The 16,336-nt window shown below is 56.1% G+C and overlaps 1 protein-coding gene across 1 annotated transcript; it reads left to right on the forward strand.

The window, feature by feature from the left end:
• Positions 1–665: 665 nt before the first annotated feature.
• Positions 666–13,388, forward strand: ZNF469 (zinc finger protein 469). The gene has a single exon (XM_086621082.1). The coding sequence runs from the start codon at positions 666–668 to the stop codon at positions 13,386–13,388; it is 12,723 nt and encodes a 4,240-aa protein (XP_086477208.1).
• Positions 13,389–16,336: the final 2,948 nt, after the last annotated feature.

Consider the following 16,336-nt stretch of genomic DNA (forward strand, 5'->3'; position numbering starts at 1 on the left):
GACGGAGGGATGTGTTGGGGGGAATCAGGGTGGAGGAGCAAAAGCTTTTTGCTGCACAACCCAACCTTGCTGTCCCTGTGGCCGGGGGAGCCGAGACATGGGGACGCGGGGACACAGGGACGTGGGAACAGAGAGCCCTTCCCGGGACACGTCTCCCAGCCCGCCCCGACAGCCCTTCCCGCTAATCCGTAGGTGGAGCTCTTCTGTCATCTTTTTTCTGCTTATGTTGCTAAGTAGTACCCAGAAATAGCTTCCCCGGGAGGAAAAAAGTGCCTCCTTCAGCAGTTTTTGCCGAAGGTGAAATGCTCCGAGCATCCTTTGAAGAGCTGAAGCCGGAGAGTTTCACCCCGGAGCTGCTCGGTGAGATGGAGCTGCCCCATCTCCGTCCCCCTCCCCATGGCAGCGCCAAGAAAAAGGGCCAAAATATCACCCCTCCCCAGCTGACAGCCACTTTTTTCTCCCTTTTCCCCCTGTCCAGGTCTGAAACGATGCAGCAGAGCCCCACCGGCGCTCGGGACCCCACGCCGCCCCGGCCCCGGGGACCCACTGACCCTCTCACCGCCTCGGTGCCCGTCAGCGGAGGACCATGCCCATGACAGGGGGCCGGCAACTCGCAGCAGGACGGGAAAACGGGGCTTTCTAGCCTTTTCCCCCTCCTCGGGATCATGACTGGAGAGACCCAGCATGTTTACACCATCAGCGATACTGAGGCCGGCCCCAAAGACCCCGAGAAGGACTTTGGCTTTGAAGGCGGCGGGGAGAAGGCTGGGAGGGCACTGGGTGGGGAGGAGGGCACGTGCCCCTTCCCCAGCCCCAAGGACAAGGAGCCCCACAGCCAGCGGGAAGCCGTGATCCGGCCGCAGCAAGCGGGGAAGATCGACTTCAAGTCCCTCCACCGCAAACCCAAGTTTGGCAACGACGGCGCCTGGGGAGAGGTCGAGGGCAGCCCCCAGTCCCCCCCGGGGAAGGGGCGAGCCCGCGAGCGCAGCCGGCGCTCGGGGAAGGGCGAGCGGGGCCACCACCAGCTGTACCGGCTCAGCATCGCCAGCACCCGTCCCAACCCCACTATCGGCATCGCCTACCCCCAGCAGAAGGTGACCCCCCCAAAGAAGCCGGAGGCGAACCATGGCCCTGTGCCCAGCAGCTACCGCTTCCACGTGCCCGGCGCCCCCCAGCGTGAGGCTGAGCTCCGGCAAGAAGACCTCGGCTTCGGCCGCTGCTTCCCCGATGCCACCGCCGGCCGTACCTCCGCCAACTATACCTCACAGCCCGCTCCCCCCCACGGCCCCAAAGGGCAGCCCCCCACCCCTGGCATCCCCCTGAAGAGCCCCGGCACCAATGGGCAGCTACATTATTTAGAGTTTCAGGCGAACGGGACCGACTCCTGGCCTTCCCCGGAGAAGAGTTTTGCCGGTGCTACCTACGGGATCTCGGTGCAGAAGCCCAGCTCTTTCCCCGAGGGTGGCAAAGCCGGTGCCCACACTCTGGGGGCTCTGCCGTGCCAATACCCCTTCCAGCTGCTGCACGACTTGGGGAAGGAGCCGTACCGCAGCGACACGGGGAGCCAGGAGTACCTGGACGTGGGGCTCGGCGCCGGGCAGCTGGCTCATGGCACCTTCGCCTTCCACTCGTCCTCCAGAGAATGGCAAGAAGAGGTGCTGAGCAGCGGCTCCTACGACACCGTGTCCGAGGGCAGGCTGTATGGATTGCCCGCCCCGCCGCCGCCGCCGTTCCTGCACCCGCCGCCGCCGCCGGCCCCGCACCACGGCCCGCTGCCGTACTGCAAGGGTAGGAGCGAGCATCCCGCCAACCCCAATGGTGCTCTCTCGTCGTCTGGTGCTATCGACCAAAACCCAAGCACTTTCCAAGAAAACCAAGCTGTTTTTCCGTCTAGTTTACACTCGCCTAGTATGCCAAAGCCGGTTGGGAAGAGGCAAGCCTCAGCGAAAGACGGTGTCGCCAGCCCGCGGCTGCTGCTCCAGAGCAGCCCTCTGAGAAGGAACATGCCACCAAACTCTCTCTCTCAAGTGCACTTTCAGAGCAAAGCCTATTGCGGTTCCCCGGCGGGCAGCACCGGCGCAGGATCCGTGCCTTTCGAGACGAGCGTTCCCACTACAGCACCCGCTCACCCCAGGCTCGTCCAAGCTTGGGAAGGGGCCACTAAGGCGTTTTCTCCCATGGACCAGAATTCAGCACCTTATTCAAACCCCGTTGGAAACCAGTTCTCATTCGAGTGCCAGTCTGGCCCCGAGCAGAGGCAGCACAGGCAGAAGAACGCCCGGATGCCTTGGCAGCAAATACACCTCCCCTCTGCGATGCCTGGACAGAACAGGCTAGAGCTTTCGAGACAGGTCCCCAGCCAGAAGCTCCCCTTCCCCCTGGGCACGTCGGAGTGGCAGGGGAGCGGGAAAGCCCAAAAAGGGCCCCCCGTAAGTAACCCTCCAGGGTATCCCAGCAAAAAGCTCTTGTCGGGAGAAAGCATTGGGGTCCAGAGGGGAGACCCCAACTCGACGTGTGGTTTCTCATTTGAGAGTGGGAAGGAGCCTGGGTCTCCCACCTGCGAGTTGAGAAGCAAAGCCCTCTTCTACGGCATGGGTCAAGCAGGTCCTCCTCCTCCTCCTCCTCCTCCTCTTCCTCTTCCTCCTCCCTCCAGGAGCTCGTCAGGCTCAGCGCTGGTCCTGCCACCGCCAGCCTTGGTGGCTGCCTCCCCTTGCGAGTCCCCGCTGCCGTCCCCTGTCCCCAACCCCACCTGCGGCAGCACCTGCTCGTCGCTCTCCCCCATGTCCAGCAGCCCGCTCAACCCCACCTTCGAAGATAGCCAGATGTCTGGAGCGCTCACCCCCTCTCCCTTCTTCCATCACCCCTGCCATCCCAAGGACGGCAACAAAACCTTCCACCCCTCCGACGTCCTGAGCTCCAGCTCGCTTCATTACCACCCCCCGGACTCTGTCAAGTCCTTCCACTTCCCTCCTGATGCCCTGAAAGATGACAACCTCCTGAAATGCGCCCCAGCAAGCGCGTTCCACAAACCCAGCGTGGAGGTGGCCAAAGGAAGCTCGGACGGGCTGGATGGGGAGCAGCCTCCGCCACCATACTCCTCCCATCACTTGCTGGCCAGCTCGCTCAGCAGCGCAAGCCTGGATCAGCTGGATGTCCTCCTGACCTGCAAACAGTGCGACCAGAACTACAGCAACCTCTCCTCTTTCCTGCAGCACCGGCAGTTCTGCACCTCCCATCCCGCTCCGCAGGGAGAGGGCAAGGATGCTTCCCGCGCAGCCGAGGGGCGGAAAGCCCTCCCGCCGGAGCCCCACAAACCCCCCAGCCTGGGGCTCTCTCCAGACCCCCAAGCGCATTTGTTGGCTTTGAACAAGAGCGATGACTTCTTGCTGGATGGGGAGAGCAAAAGCGAGGGCAAGGAAGACGCTCTGAAGGGCGGCCTCTTCAACGGCCTCGCGGCCACCTCCCTGCCACTCACCGCCTCCGACCTGGACATGGATGACGCCAAGCTGGACAGCCTCATCACCGAAGCCCTCAATGGCCTGGGTTACCAGTCAGATAATCCGGAGATTGACAGCAGCTTCATAGACGTCTTTGCCGACGAGGAGCTGCCGGGCATGAAGATGGCCGGTGGTGGGATGTCCCACAAGGCGAAGGAAGCCCTGGCCTCGGAGAGCAGAGCAAAGCAGGCGGCAGCAGAGGAGAAGGCAGCAGGCCAGCCCAAGGCCGGCTGTCTTTATGAGGACGGCCACCCAGGTGGGGAACGGGCGAAGAGAGGGGCAGGAAAGCAGCACCTTCACAAGGGGAGGGCAGCACGGAGGTTGGCAGCCCAGGAGCCAGATCCCGGGGCAGCAGGAGCAGAGAGGATGGCCAGGCTGCGGGTGGGCAGGAAGAACAGCATCACATCGGCCACCACTGCCTCCAAGTCGACCCCCAGCCAAAAGCATCCCAGGAAGCTCAGCCAGGAGCCTCTGATGAAGAGCGAGGTGGAGCCGGGCATTGCCACCAAGAGCTCCAAGCCGCCCCGGTTCTCCATGAAGGAGATGAAGAAGCTGAAGCCCCGAAGTGGGACGTGGAGCAAGGAGCTCATCCACAAGATCGTGCAGCAGAAGAACAAGCTCCACAAACTGCAGGTGAAGAGCAGCAAGCAGGCACAGTTCCCCCAGGTCATCGAGAGGCTGATGCCAGCTGCCAAGGAGGGCAGGTTTCAGGAGTACGACTACGTCTCCGACTCAGATGATGATGGGGCAGAGTGTAGCAAGCTCCGGGGACGGAAGAAGCAGGGCCCGGGATTCATCGGGAGGACCAAGTACGGCTTTAGCAAGAAACGCGCGAGAAGAAGTGAGAGAGCCAAAGAGAAAGATCCAGCCTGGAGCCACAGCCAGAAAAGAGATGATCAGAAAAGGGAGGCACAGGAGCACGGGAAGGTCCCGAGCCAGGAGGATGGTGAGAAAGAGGATTGCGCCACCAGAGTCCGAAGTCGGAGCAGCCAGTCGTCTTCCGGCAGCAACCACAGCGATGGCGTGCCCAGCGAGGTGGGCACCAGTCCGCCCCGTGCCGATGGGGCCAGCTCGGGCAGCGAGAAGGGAGGCGTGCGGAGGAGGAGGCACTCGGGCAGCCCCGCACCTGTGCCAATGTCTCTGCTCAGCCTCCCCAAGGACAGGAGCCCAAAGAAGAGCCAGAAGAGCAAAGAAGACTTTTCCAGGGGGAGCAGGAGGTTTGGCTCAGCCAAACCTTTGCTAGCAGGCTCCAGGACACGTCCCAGTGCTGGACCAGATGTTGCTGCCACGGACCGTGCAAAGGAGGAGACATTAGCGCAGCCCCAGGAGCAGCCGCTGCCCAGCATGCCCACCTCGGGCAGGAGCCCTGTGGGGCTTCCCTGCAAGGAGGGGGACAAGGAATCCAAAGGAGCAGCCAAGCACATGGATGAGGCAGGAGAACCTGTTCTGGAGGCTCAGGACTCACCCAAACTCTCCGTGGTCAACCAGAGGCATCAGTTTGCCCCTTTCACCAGTGATGGGTTGAAGTGCGATGCAGAAGAGCTGGTTGCTCCATCCCACGGCAGTAACGAAGCTAGTCCTGCCTACTCAGAAGCGGGCATCAAATACTTGAAGACACACGTGCTCTGTGACGGTCGGAAGGACTATCCCACGCCGGTTGCCCCGTATGGGGGGGATGCGGTGGGGATGATGCTCACAGCCAAGGCACCCGATCCATACGTCAGCAGCGACAATGTGTTTTTTGATCCCAAAGGCCTTTCCAGTCACTATGATGACAACCTCTTCTCAAAGCCTCCAGCCTTGGGCTCCTCGCACATGGATGACGTGTACTTATGCCAAGATGACATCAGCACCAGCTCCTTCGAGCAGAAGCACGCCAGCATCTCCCCTTACACCGCAGAAACGTCGCAAGGCAAGGCGTCCTCCCCTCTCAGCTTCGATTCCTCTTCGATATTTGGAGAGCTTCCCGTCACCGAGTTCGACCCGCCGCTGTACGCGAGCAAGGACAGTTACATGACAACGTTCACCTGTCCCAGCAATCCCCCCAGCAAGCCGCTGCCGTTCGAGCAACCGTATCCGCCGTTCATGCCAGAGAAAGACTGGTCCCTCATGGAGGAGGTGGCTCCCATGCTGCCAGAAGACATGACTCAGTTCCACAACCTTTCAGTGGAGAAGCCGCTAGCCAAGAAATTCCCGGAGGAAGGACCCGTCCCCACCAGCCAACTCTCCCTGCCGCTGCCAGACAGGATAACGGATTATAACGTGACTTTTATGAACAATATCTCAGACGACGAGCTGGAGATCAAGCGATTAGTCACGGAGCTGGAAAGCCAACTGCAAACCAGCAAGCTGGGTAACGACGCGTCCGTTGCCCTCCAGAAACCTGAGCAGCACGTTGCCGCCCATCTGCAAGAGACGGGCCATGACAAAGGACTGTTTTTGGCCGACGAGCTGGGCAGTCCGAGCCTCTGCGCCGGGGAGAGGCTGGGAGGCCAGAAGCCGGCCGTCACCAGTGCCCGTGGGGACTACGAGAGCTCCAGGGAGCCCTGGCCCTGCCCGGTGGAGCTGGGCCCACTGGAGGCAGGGATGTGTGCGCCAGCCCCGCTCGCCGTGGACCGTTTCTGCTCCAAAGACAGCGGCGAGCAGCTCCGGGGAACGGCAGCTGCCCAGGAAAGTGATGCCAGAAAGATGGAAAATGAGTCTTCCTCCAAAAGTCTGCCCGGCTCACGCACGCCAGATCAGACAGAGACTCCTGTCTACGCAGACCCCGTGACAAAAAGCCCTCCTGTTGTCACCGACCCCATGTTCCCCAAGACCCTGGAGGCAGCAGAAGTGACCCAAGATCCCCTGCCATGCCAGCGCGGTGCCGAGGGCTTCCCTGCACCGGGGAAAGCAGATGGAATCTTCACTGATGCTGCAGAGCTGGAGAAGTTTGATGCCCGTCTTCCAAACCATAAACCTGAATTCGGCTTTCAGCAGGGTCCCACCCCAGCTTTGGATCTCGCCTTTTCGCCTCACATCAAAGAGGTCCCAGATACAGAAGAAAGACCCTTAAGCAGGTCCAAGTCACCCAAAACGGCGAAAAGCGCCGCAGACTTTAAAGGAGATGGTGGTGGGTCTACGTCGATGGAAGAAACGGAGGAAAGGAGGAGCCCCAGCACCTGTCCAGCCCCCAGACCCGGCGACAAAGCCAACAAGCAAAAAGTCCTGCTGTTCGATATGCTGAGTCTGCCCAAGGAGAGCGACCACAGCTCCCGGAAGATGTTGGCGTCCCAGGAGACGGCTGCCAACCCTCTGCAGCAGCTCCAGCTCTTCGTTGCCCGAACGGTGAAGAGCAACGAAGAGGAGTTGTTGATGCCATGCTTCCCCGTGCTCCTTGCTCCCAGCCACCCCTCTGCCACCACCCGCATCCAGCCGGAGCAGAAAGAGGAGAGCGGTGGTGCCTTGGAAGGGGAAAATCGGACATACTGCCCTGCCGAAGGGGAGGGGAATGTCTCCTTTGGAGGCAACGTGGAAAATACGGCCCCCCCAGCGAAAGAGGCCGTGCTTTTCTCCGGTGCGTGCGAGCAGCTGGAGTCGTTCGGTGCAACGGGCTCTTCCCGTGCGAAACAATCCATGTTTGCGAAGCCGGAGCTGCAAAATCGTGTAACGGAGCCGCAGCACTTAGCAAATGAACACGCGGAGCCCAACGACATTAATATCCGTGCAGATGGTGCTTCCCAGGAGCGCAGTGACCTCTCGCCACTCGAAAACACAGCGGTGACCCCGCTGCCAGGGCAAGGGGAGAAAGCTGATCAGCTCGTGGAAGAGCAGGAGCGAGATAAAAGCAAAGCGACCTTGGCATTTAAAAACCACGAGCAATCCCCTTTAAGCCGTAGTGCGCTCGAGAAAGAAACGCCGGGCAGCGCAGCCGTGGAGAGGCCGGAAAGGAATGAGGTGGGGCTGGGGGCACAGCCCCTGCGCAGCGCTTCCACGAGTCTCACCAGTTCCCCCAGTCCCTCCAAGGAAGGACTCCACCAGGATCACCGCTCGGTGCTGGAGACAAGAGCCGGTACAGTCGGTGCAGAGGTTCCCAGAGAAGGAAATGGCAAGAAGTCTCTCAATGGCTGTCACTACATGGATGAAGCTCCGGCCAGCTTGCCCTTGCCGACCAATTTTTCTCACCCCGAATGCCCACAAAGCGGTGGAGAGGTGCCCGGCTTCGGCACTCAGCCCTCGGATGAGGAGAAACACCGCACGTCCCCGCTTAATGCGTCCAGTTCATTCGTCATGAAGAGGCGTCCTTCCGAGGCCAACAGCCATCACGTCCATCAGCCCACCATGAGTCCGGTAGAGCAAGGGACATGGAAGAGGGCACCCGCCTTTCCTCCCTCGCTGCATCACTGTGGGGCTGTGCCGACGGAGGTGGTCGGGGACAGTCACCATCACCTCCCCAACAGCGTTTTAGATAACTACGGACCGCCTGAAAGAGAAAGGACAGCAAGACCCTGCGCTCTGCAGAACGATGATGGTCTGGTGGGCTCTGCCTTGGAGATGGATGGTCCCCAGGACTCACATGGGAAGGACTGCTCTCTTCCCTGCTCACCACCTTTCAACAAAGAGGGTGTTGGGAAAGAGGTAGCCGAAAGCGCCGGCGATGTGCTGTCAAGTTCTCATTTTCAAGACACCCAAGCATGCACTGTCACAGATATGGCCATTAACCCCATTCCTCCCGAAATCAAAGATTACCCAACCCAGCCCATGACAGATCTTCTGCTGATCAGAGAAAGAAAGGTAAACCTGAATCAAGAGAACAAGCTTGAAAACTGCTCCAATGATGGAAATAAGCATCAAAGTGAACCAGAGGCTTTGTCCAATGGTTTTGTTGTTCAGCAGGTGCCAGCTGCTGTCAGCAGAGGTCTTTCAAAGATTGGAGATCTTGGTCCTGCTGAATTAAACGGCCATGAGTTTTCAGAGGAAGCAGAGGTGAGACTTGGTGGTCTTCCCAAAGCCGCAGAGAGTAGAGGAAAGGGTTTAGAAGGGAAGCAACCCAAAAGCCATGGGGCTGGAGAAGCTGGGAGTTGTGTGTTAAACGATATGGGCCAAGGAGAGGGCAACGCGCCTAGCAGTACTCCAAACCCTTCCCAAAATGAACTTCGCAAAGAAAAGAAGCTACACGGGCTTCTGGTGACCTGTGACATTTGTTCAGCCACTTTCCGGTCCAAGCCTGGCCTGACCAGGCACAAAGCTGTCAAACACCAGGTGAAGAATGGTGGCGTACCACAGCCCAACAAAACTCCCAGGTCCTCTTCGATTCCTGCAGACAAAACATCAAAAGTAGCCCAAAAGGTGCCCAGGAGGAGCCTGAAGACTTCAGTCAAAGAGAAAACCTGCAGCTCACAGATGCCAACCACCAATGTTGACCATGTCCCCAAGAAAATATGCCCAGACCTGGAGAAAGAGCCAAGCGCCCAGATGCAAGAAGTGGTCAGCAGAGTGCTCAGCGACCTCAGTGTCATCTCCTTTGAGATGTCCCAGGAGCTGCACCGCACACATGTTCTGCAGAGGGAGATGAAGGCAAAGGGATCGTGCTCAGAGACGAGGGGAACAGGAGAGGCGGCGGCTGGGAAGCTGGACCCAGGACGGCAAACCAGGAGGGGAGAAAAGGGCAGAAGGAGCCAAAGCAAAGATCCTGGAGAGGTGAACAGCAATTCTGAAAAGAAGCTAAACAGGAAAGTGAGACGAAGGAAAGCAAAGGTGTTTCCCAGCAGAAATGAGCCCGATGGTCCATGTGAGCTGGAGAAGAAGGCAGGTCCTCCCCCTGCTGTCCTCAGCTCCAGTCTGCCCAGGATCATGGAGGACTTGCGTGAGCCAGGTGGTTGCATCTCCACAGAGGAACAAAATAGGTACAACTCAACCCAGCACTCTCAAAAAGCTAAACAGTCCCCTTGTGCGGCCGAGCTCGCAGAGGAGTCGGGTGACAGGATGGTGTCTTCGAAGGAGACGGTCAGCAAGGAGTCAGTAACGGGCACAGTTGCCTGTCCCAGGGAGGTGGAAGATCCAAATGGAATGGAGGACACGCAGGCTTGCAAGAAGTGTGTTAGCGGGTTCGTGAAGCAAGTGGAGAAGGGATTGGGCAAGGTAGGCAAAGAGCAGCATCGCAGTGCTGATGGCACGGAGGAGATGGGTGCTGAGACAGGGGACAGTCCTGCAGCAGGCAGCGACGCTGGGAAGCGGAGCGGTGCCCTGCAGGGTCTCACAGCTCCTGATGAAGAGGGGCTGCCGCTGGAGACACATGATTCAGAAACCACCCAACAGGCTTCCAGGCAAGATGCTCTGCAGACCACGCCAGGGACCAGCCCTCCTCCTGCGGAGCCAAAGCAATGGGCGAAGGCAGACGTGTCACTGGGCAGAGAGCACGGTGTGGAGAGCACAGCTGTCCCGGACCTCCAGAGCTTGTTTGATGATGACTCCACGTTCTCCCAGCTGTTCCCCCGGGATGACCAGTTCATCCGGAGGAAGTGCACACGAGTGTACGGGAAGCGCAGCAAGAAACCCAAGCCCATCACCGAGGCAAACCTCCGACCAGCGGGTGCCATCGACCTCTTCACAATCCGATTAGCTTCTGACCTCAGTGACAACAGCTCTTTCTGCGTCACCAGGGAGGACCCTTGCGAATATGAAACCATCTCTGTTGATGACGCCTTAATGCTGAACATGTGTCACGGCAGCAAGGCGAAGAGTGGAGATGCTGCTCCCGGTGGATCTAAAAGCATTGTGCCCAGGTCGGACTGTGAGAAGACCGACCAAGGGAAGGAGGACATTGACCTGGAAGACAACATGCTAACCTTCTTGTGCCAAAACAGCCAAGTGGACAGCGTCTCCAGCTTGAACATCTGGGGGAGTCTGGAGAAGGAGGGAGAAAGCCTCTCTGCCGAGGACATATTTGAGCCCCTGATGGACCTTGAGGATGAGCACTCGCACAGAGAAGCGAGCTCTGAGCCCCCCGAGCTGGTGGAGGAGCCCTACGATGGCAAGGCTAATGAAGATACAGACTCTCCCAAATTTCACACCATTGATATCAAGATGCTGAACGCAAAGCTGAAGATGAGAGATGTGTGCTTCTTCGGCCCTTGTGAAGACCTTCCCAGCCATGGGGAGGACGATGCCATGAGTTTCAAGCCGAAGCCGGGCCAGCACAGCAAGCACAGAAGTAAGCTAGAAGATGGGAAGCTGGGGAAGAACCGCAGTGAGATGGCCATCAAGGCCAAAGACAAGCAGTACAAATGCAAAGTCTGCTTCCAGTGGTTCCTGACATTAGGGGAGCTGGACTTCCACAAGCTCTCCCACAACCCTTCCCCTCCACCTACCTGCTACATGTGTGTCCAGCGGAAATTCAGCTCCCGAGAGCAGCTGAGGGACCATCTGAAGGAGAAGCATGCCAAAAACAAAGCCGGTCTGTGGGCTTGCGGGATGTGCCTGAAGGAGATCTCTGACGTCTGGATGTACAATGAGCATCTCCGGGAGCATGCCACCCAGTTCGCTCGCAAGGGGCAAGCACAGAAGTCTGTGATGGGTCTGCCAGCCTGCTTCGGCGAGGACAACGCTGCTGTCACCCACTTCCTCAACACCATCATGTATCGGAAGCCCAGCAGGTCCTCTCGGCACACTGACCCCAGCAGCAAGCACGTGGTTAGCAGAGAGAGCAAGAGCCCCAAGGAGCTGCCCCTCGAGCAGGAGGCCAAGGCGATGAAAGACCCCTTGGAGAGCACCGTCAAGGTGAAGCCACCTGCACCCGGCTCCTGTAAAGCATCCGCCAGTCCATCTCCAGAGCGTATGGCAAAAAGCGAAGGCACCCCAAAATCTGTCCCCATGCATCCAGACTGCAAGGATCCTTCCAGGGACTGTCATCACTGTGGCAAACAGTTCCCCAAGCCCTTCAAGCTCCAGCGGCACTTAGTTGTGCACAGCTTACAGAAGATTTACTTGTGCCACAAGTGTCCAATGTTCTACCAGGAGACCAAAGAGCTTCGAAACCACCTCAGCCAGGAGCACGGGATAGTGGAAGAGCAGGAGATCAAGCACACCACCCTGTACGCCTGCGAGCTCTGCGCAGATGTCATGCACGTCATCAAGAAGTCCTTCATCTGCAGCATGTGCAACTATACCTTCTCCAAGAAAGAGCAGTACGACCGGCACATGGAGAAACACCTGGCGGGAAGCAACAAGACTTTCAAATTCAGAGGGGTGATGAGGCCTGGCATTGCCTCCAGGGAGGGCAGGGAGAGGGTGAAAGAGGACGGCTCCATCCAGGAGAGCATGCCGCCAAGCAAGAAGAGGAAGGTCGCTCACCACGGCAGCTCACTCCTGCGTGGCTCACCGGACGCTAGGGACCTTCAGCTGGTAGAGGCTGGAAGCCCCAGCCTGCAGGCTCCCACTGACTCCTTCCCTACAGCACCTGGTGACCTGGGAGCTCCCCAACCCTCCGTGAAAACAGAAAACCTGGTGGGTGACTTCTCCGACCTCCTGGCAGAGATGGAGAAATCCCAGTTTGACGCTCTGCCTCCACCACCCTGCCTCTCCCCATCTCTGCCTCAGGCTGCGGCGAGCAGCCCGGAGCTCGGCCATATTGCTGCCCTGTCCATCGAGGAACTGGAAAAAGGAGCGTTTGACGGGAAACCACTTCCTTTCTTGGACTCCCCTGAGTTTACCATTGAGCTTGCTGGGTTGGCTTGTAACCACACCACAGACCAAAAACTCTCTCCTCCACACCTGACTGAGAAAGGTGGCTACGCCGATGCCCGTAAAAGAACAAGCGTAGGCAACAAAGACGAGTATGTAGCAGGTGTCCTGGAAAATCCCAGCGCAGACACCGACACCGTGGATGGGATTCCATTTCTCCAGCTTTCCAAGAAGATCTCGGAACTTCCTTCCCTACAGGCAGAGAGTCCACCGGCCAAGGAGACCCACAGATGGGGCAACCCCAGTGCCAGAGAGGCCTCTTCTTGGGTAGGTGCGTCTAAGGCCACATCTCCAGAAGCTTCCCACCACCCACTGCCCCTGAAGGACAAGACGGCATCACCCACACTGAACAGGGCTGCCAGAGATTCGGTGCCGCAGAAGAAGACTGCAGGTAGCCAGCCCAGCAGTGAGGCTGCTCCTGGCATGGACGGTCCCGGTGGCAGCACCGAGGAGGGTCAGCAACCCGTCTCAGGGAGGGAGAAAGCCATGCCCGAGGCCAAGGACAGCAGCGCTAACACCAAGGACCAAGGTGTCAACCCAAGCCAATCCTCCGGCCACCAGCCCAGAGGCGAGGCGGCCAGCAACACCACGAGACACGGCCACGTGGAGCCGAGCAAAGCCACCAGCAAGCTTCACCCCAAGAGGCGGAAAGAGCACAAGTCCTTGAGCCACCGGAGCAGCTCCGGCTCCCGGGAGAACATGGAGGGAGACGGGAAAAAGAAAAAAGCCCGGACCCCGTGCCCGGGGAGGAGCGAGAGCACCAGCGAGCTCAAACGTACCGGCTGGAGCAACACCGAAGCATCTGCCCTCTCCCCGGGGAGGAGGGAGACGCACTGCAACAAACTGGTACCCAAGCCCAAAACGGGCACCCAGCCAAAGAAGATGGTCTTGGACACTTACAACCAGAAGAAGGGGGAGCTCCGTCACGCCAACGGGGACATGAAACGCAGGAAGGCCATTCTTGGGAAGAGCCTCCACCAAGTGTTGGCCAAGGGGCCGGCGCCATCCCCGCGCGGCTCCTTGCACAGCCCGCGTGCCGCCCGGGGTGCCAAGCCGACCGGCTCGGCCAACTACCGCACTGCCGAGTCCCAGAACAACCTGCTAAGCCAACTCTTTGGGCAAAAATTAACTAGCTTTAAAATTCCTTTAAGAAGAGATACTTCAGAGTAATTTATGGAAGTGACTTATGGTGATCCTCAGCTGCTTTCATGGGGTTTGCAAGGGAAAAATTATCAAAGCATTAAATTCGTTTGTGTAGCATGATTTCTCTGTCTAGCTTAAATGAACTTGCACTGCAGCCTCTGTGAAATAGTTTGCTTTGTGTCTACTAATCTACTTTAATTCACCTGATTTATCATGCAAATGCTAGAACTTTGATGTTGCTGATGATTTTCACGAACCGAAATTGTAATCGCTTTGGGCAGACTGAATCGTCGAGAGCAATTGCTTTATTGCAGAAGTGCTGAGGTTATAAGGATACTTGCAAATCTCAGACCCTTTTGAGGCTGCGTCTGTGTTATCTTTGTACAAAGTACTTGAAGAGATGAACTTCATTCCGTAGACGTCTTATTCATAAGGTGCAGTACACTGTAGAAAGCAAATTTTTTTTTTTTTTTTTTTTTTGGAAGATTTTGCACAAATAATCCCGTACAATTCATTTAATTGGGAGCTGGCCTAAGAGATGATACGATTTAAAAAAAAAAAAAAGAAAAAAAAAATTAAATTAAGAATCGAGTGCCCTATATTTCGACAGCCATCCCTACGAGTTTTTTTCTACATCGTCAAGAGAATAAGGAACAAGCTCTGGGGCTGCCGGGGCTGTCGGAGCCCTCCAGAGGATGCTGCCACTCTTTGACCACTGTAGACGATGTACCCGGAGGAGAGCCGCCACCGCGAGCAAACTGCACCTTGACACTTGTGACAAACTCTGATTTTTTAGGGTTTTTTGGGGGTTTTTTTTGTGTGCGTGCGTGCGCGTGTGTGTGTTTTCTTTTTGTTTGTGGGGTTGGTTCGGGTTTTTTGGGTTTTTTTTTTTTGCGCAACGACAAAACTGTGCCAATTTACCGCACCGAACCGGTACTGTGCGAGTGCCCTCAACGGTATCACTTCTAAACTATCTTACTGTATTGAGTTAGTGGCTCTGTAGGTATCCGCTTTTTACTATGCAGTTACTGGTGCTATTCTTCTTTCGTAATGTGAATACAGACTTCCTTGATGGAAAAATAAAAGGGAACCGTTAGGAAGTAGCCGTTAACCTGTATAAGAAAACGAAGCAGCAAAAGAAATTTTGGGGGAAAAAAAAAAAAAAAAAATCCAATTTTAGGGGAGGGGAAAAAAAAATAATAATAATAATCCTGTATGCTGGTACTCCGTAGTGTCGAAAAGGTTACGTCGCGTGAAACGAGCACGTTATACAAGGAGACTTTTGAACGGGAAAGAAATCTCAGGTGCAAACGAGGACATGGAAGATAACTCAATACTATTGAAATACTCCCAAGTCAAGGAGGTGAAGTAATGCACTGATGTGATATGAACAGTCAGAGTACTTTGCGTCTGTCCTGCAATTATTATTTTTGTTTTGTTTTAGATTTAAAAGGAAAAAAAAGAGGCTTTATTCTGTTAATATGTATCTTTACAATCCTTTGTATTGTATAAAAATATTGTAGGTAATTTACCTTGGGTGCAATGTGTTCTGTCAAAAGTTTTTATTTTGATATTTTGTCAGAGAAGCAGAGAGAGAGCAGGAAATGCCATTTTATGATGTTGTATGTGTGCTTTCAAAGTGCCTCTTTAATATTGTTAAATAAAGTATGAGATGAAAATATGGGGTGGTACTGTAAAATCATACATGATTAATCTTTTCAAATATATTCCAATATTTTCACAGAAATTTCCTGTCTGCGTGATGTTTGTGGGGTGTTGCTCCCTGGCTGCGTCCCGTACCCCGCCGTCCCCTCCTCCCGCACTCATCTCGAACCAAACGATGCTGTTTCTGATTGTCAGTTGGATGCTCTGGACCTCTTCGTGGTGTCCTCTGCAAAGGGGCCGCAGGAGGACATCGGTGCCGCTGCCGTCACCTCGCAATCATTTGCAAAGCGGTGGAGTTTCTCAACAGAGAAGATGCTCGTGCATCTCCTGTTCCTCACTGCATCTTCCCCAGCATGAGTGTCTTGTCCCAGGGGGGCAAAAAAAGCCCAACGTGATGGTGACAGTGGTGGCCTAATTTGGTCATACCAACTGATGATGGTGATGGCCCAGTTTGATCATCTGCAATTGTTGATGGTGATGGCACAGTTGGGTCATCATCTATTGGTGATGGTGATGGCCCAGTTTGGTCATCATCTATTGGTGATGGTGATGGCCCAGTTTGGTCATACCAATTGATGGTGGTGATGGCCCAGTTTAGTCATCAGCAATTGGTGATGGTGACAGTGATGACCTAGTCTGGTCATCACCAGTTGGTGATGGTGGTGGTGATGGCCCAGTTTGGTCATGATCAGTTGGTGGTGGCGATGACCCAGTTTAATCATCAGCAGTTGGTGATGGTGATGGCCCATCACCAATTGATGGTGGTGAAGGTGATGGCCTAGTTTGGTCATGACCAATTGGTGATGGTGATGGCCCAGTTTGAGCATGACCAGTTGATGATGGTGGTGGCCCGGTTTGGTCATCATCTATTGGTGATGGTGATGGCCCCGTTTAATCATCAGCAATTGGTGATGGTGACAGTGATGACCTAGTCTGGTCGTCACCAATGGGTGATGGTGATGGCCCAATTTGATCATGACGTGATGGTGATGGCTCAGTTTGATCATCACCAGTTGATGATGGTGGTGGCCCAGTTTTGATCGTCACCAGTTTGTCCTCAAGCTGACCTCTGCCGGCACAGCGCTGAGGTCTGAAGGTAGGTGCTGACACAAAGCCAGGCATATTATATTCTTTAATTACTGCTGCAATCATAACGTTTAAACGCTGTCAACGAGAGATAGCTCCTAACCGCGGGCTGGAATCCTCGCCACTTGGGGCTTGTAACTAAAACTGCAGGATTAATTTGATTAATTGATAGAATTATTTTCCAAACTACTCCTTTGTTTATGGAGGCTTAAAATGCTTGCCGC

This window comes from Tauraco erythrolophus, chromosome 15 (genome assembly GCF_009769465.1).
Source record: "Tauraco erythrolophus isolate bTauEry1 chromosome 15, bTauEry1.pri, whole genome shotgun sequence".
NCBI classification, from domain to species: Eukaryota; Metazoa; Chordata; class Aves; order Musophagiformes; family Musophagidae; genus Tauraco; species Tauraco erythrolophus.

Coding starts and splice junctions, on each gene's coding strand:
- ZNF469 (XM_086621082.1), top strand. CDS start 666: ATGACTGGAGAGACCCAGCATGTTTACACCATCAGCGATACTGAGGCC.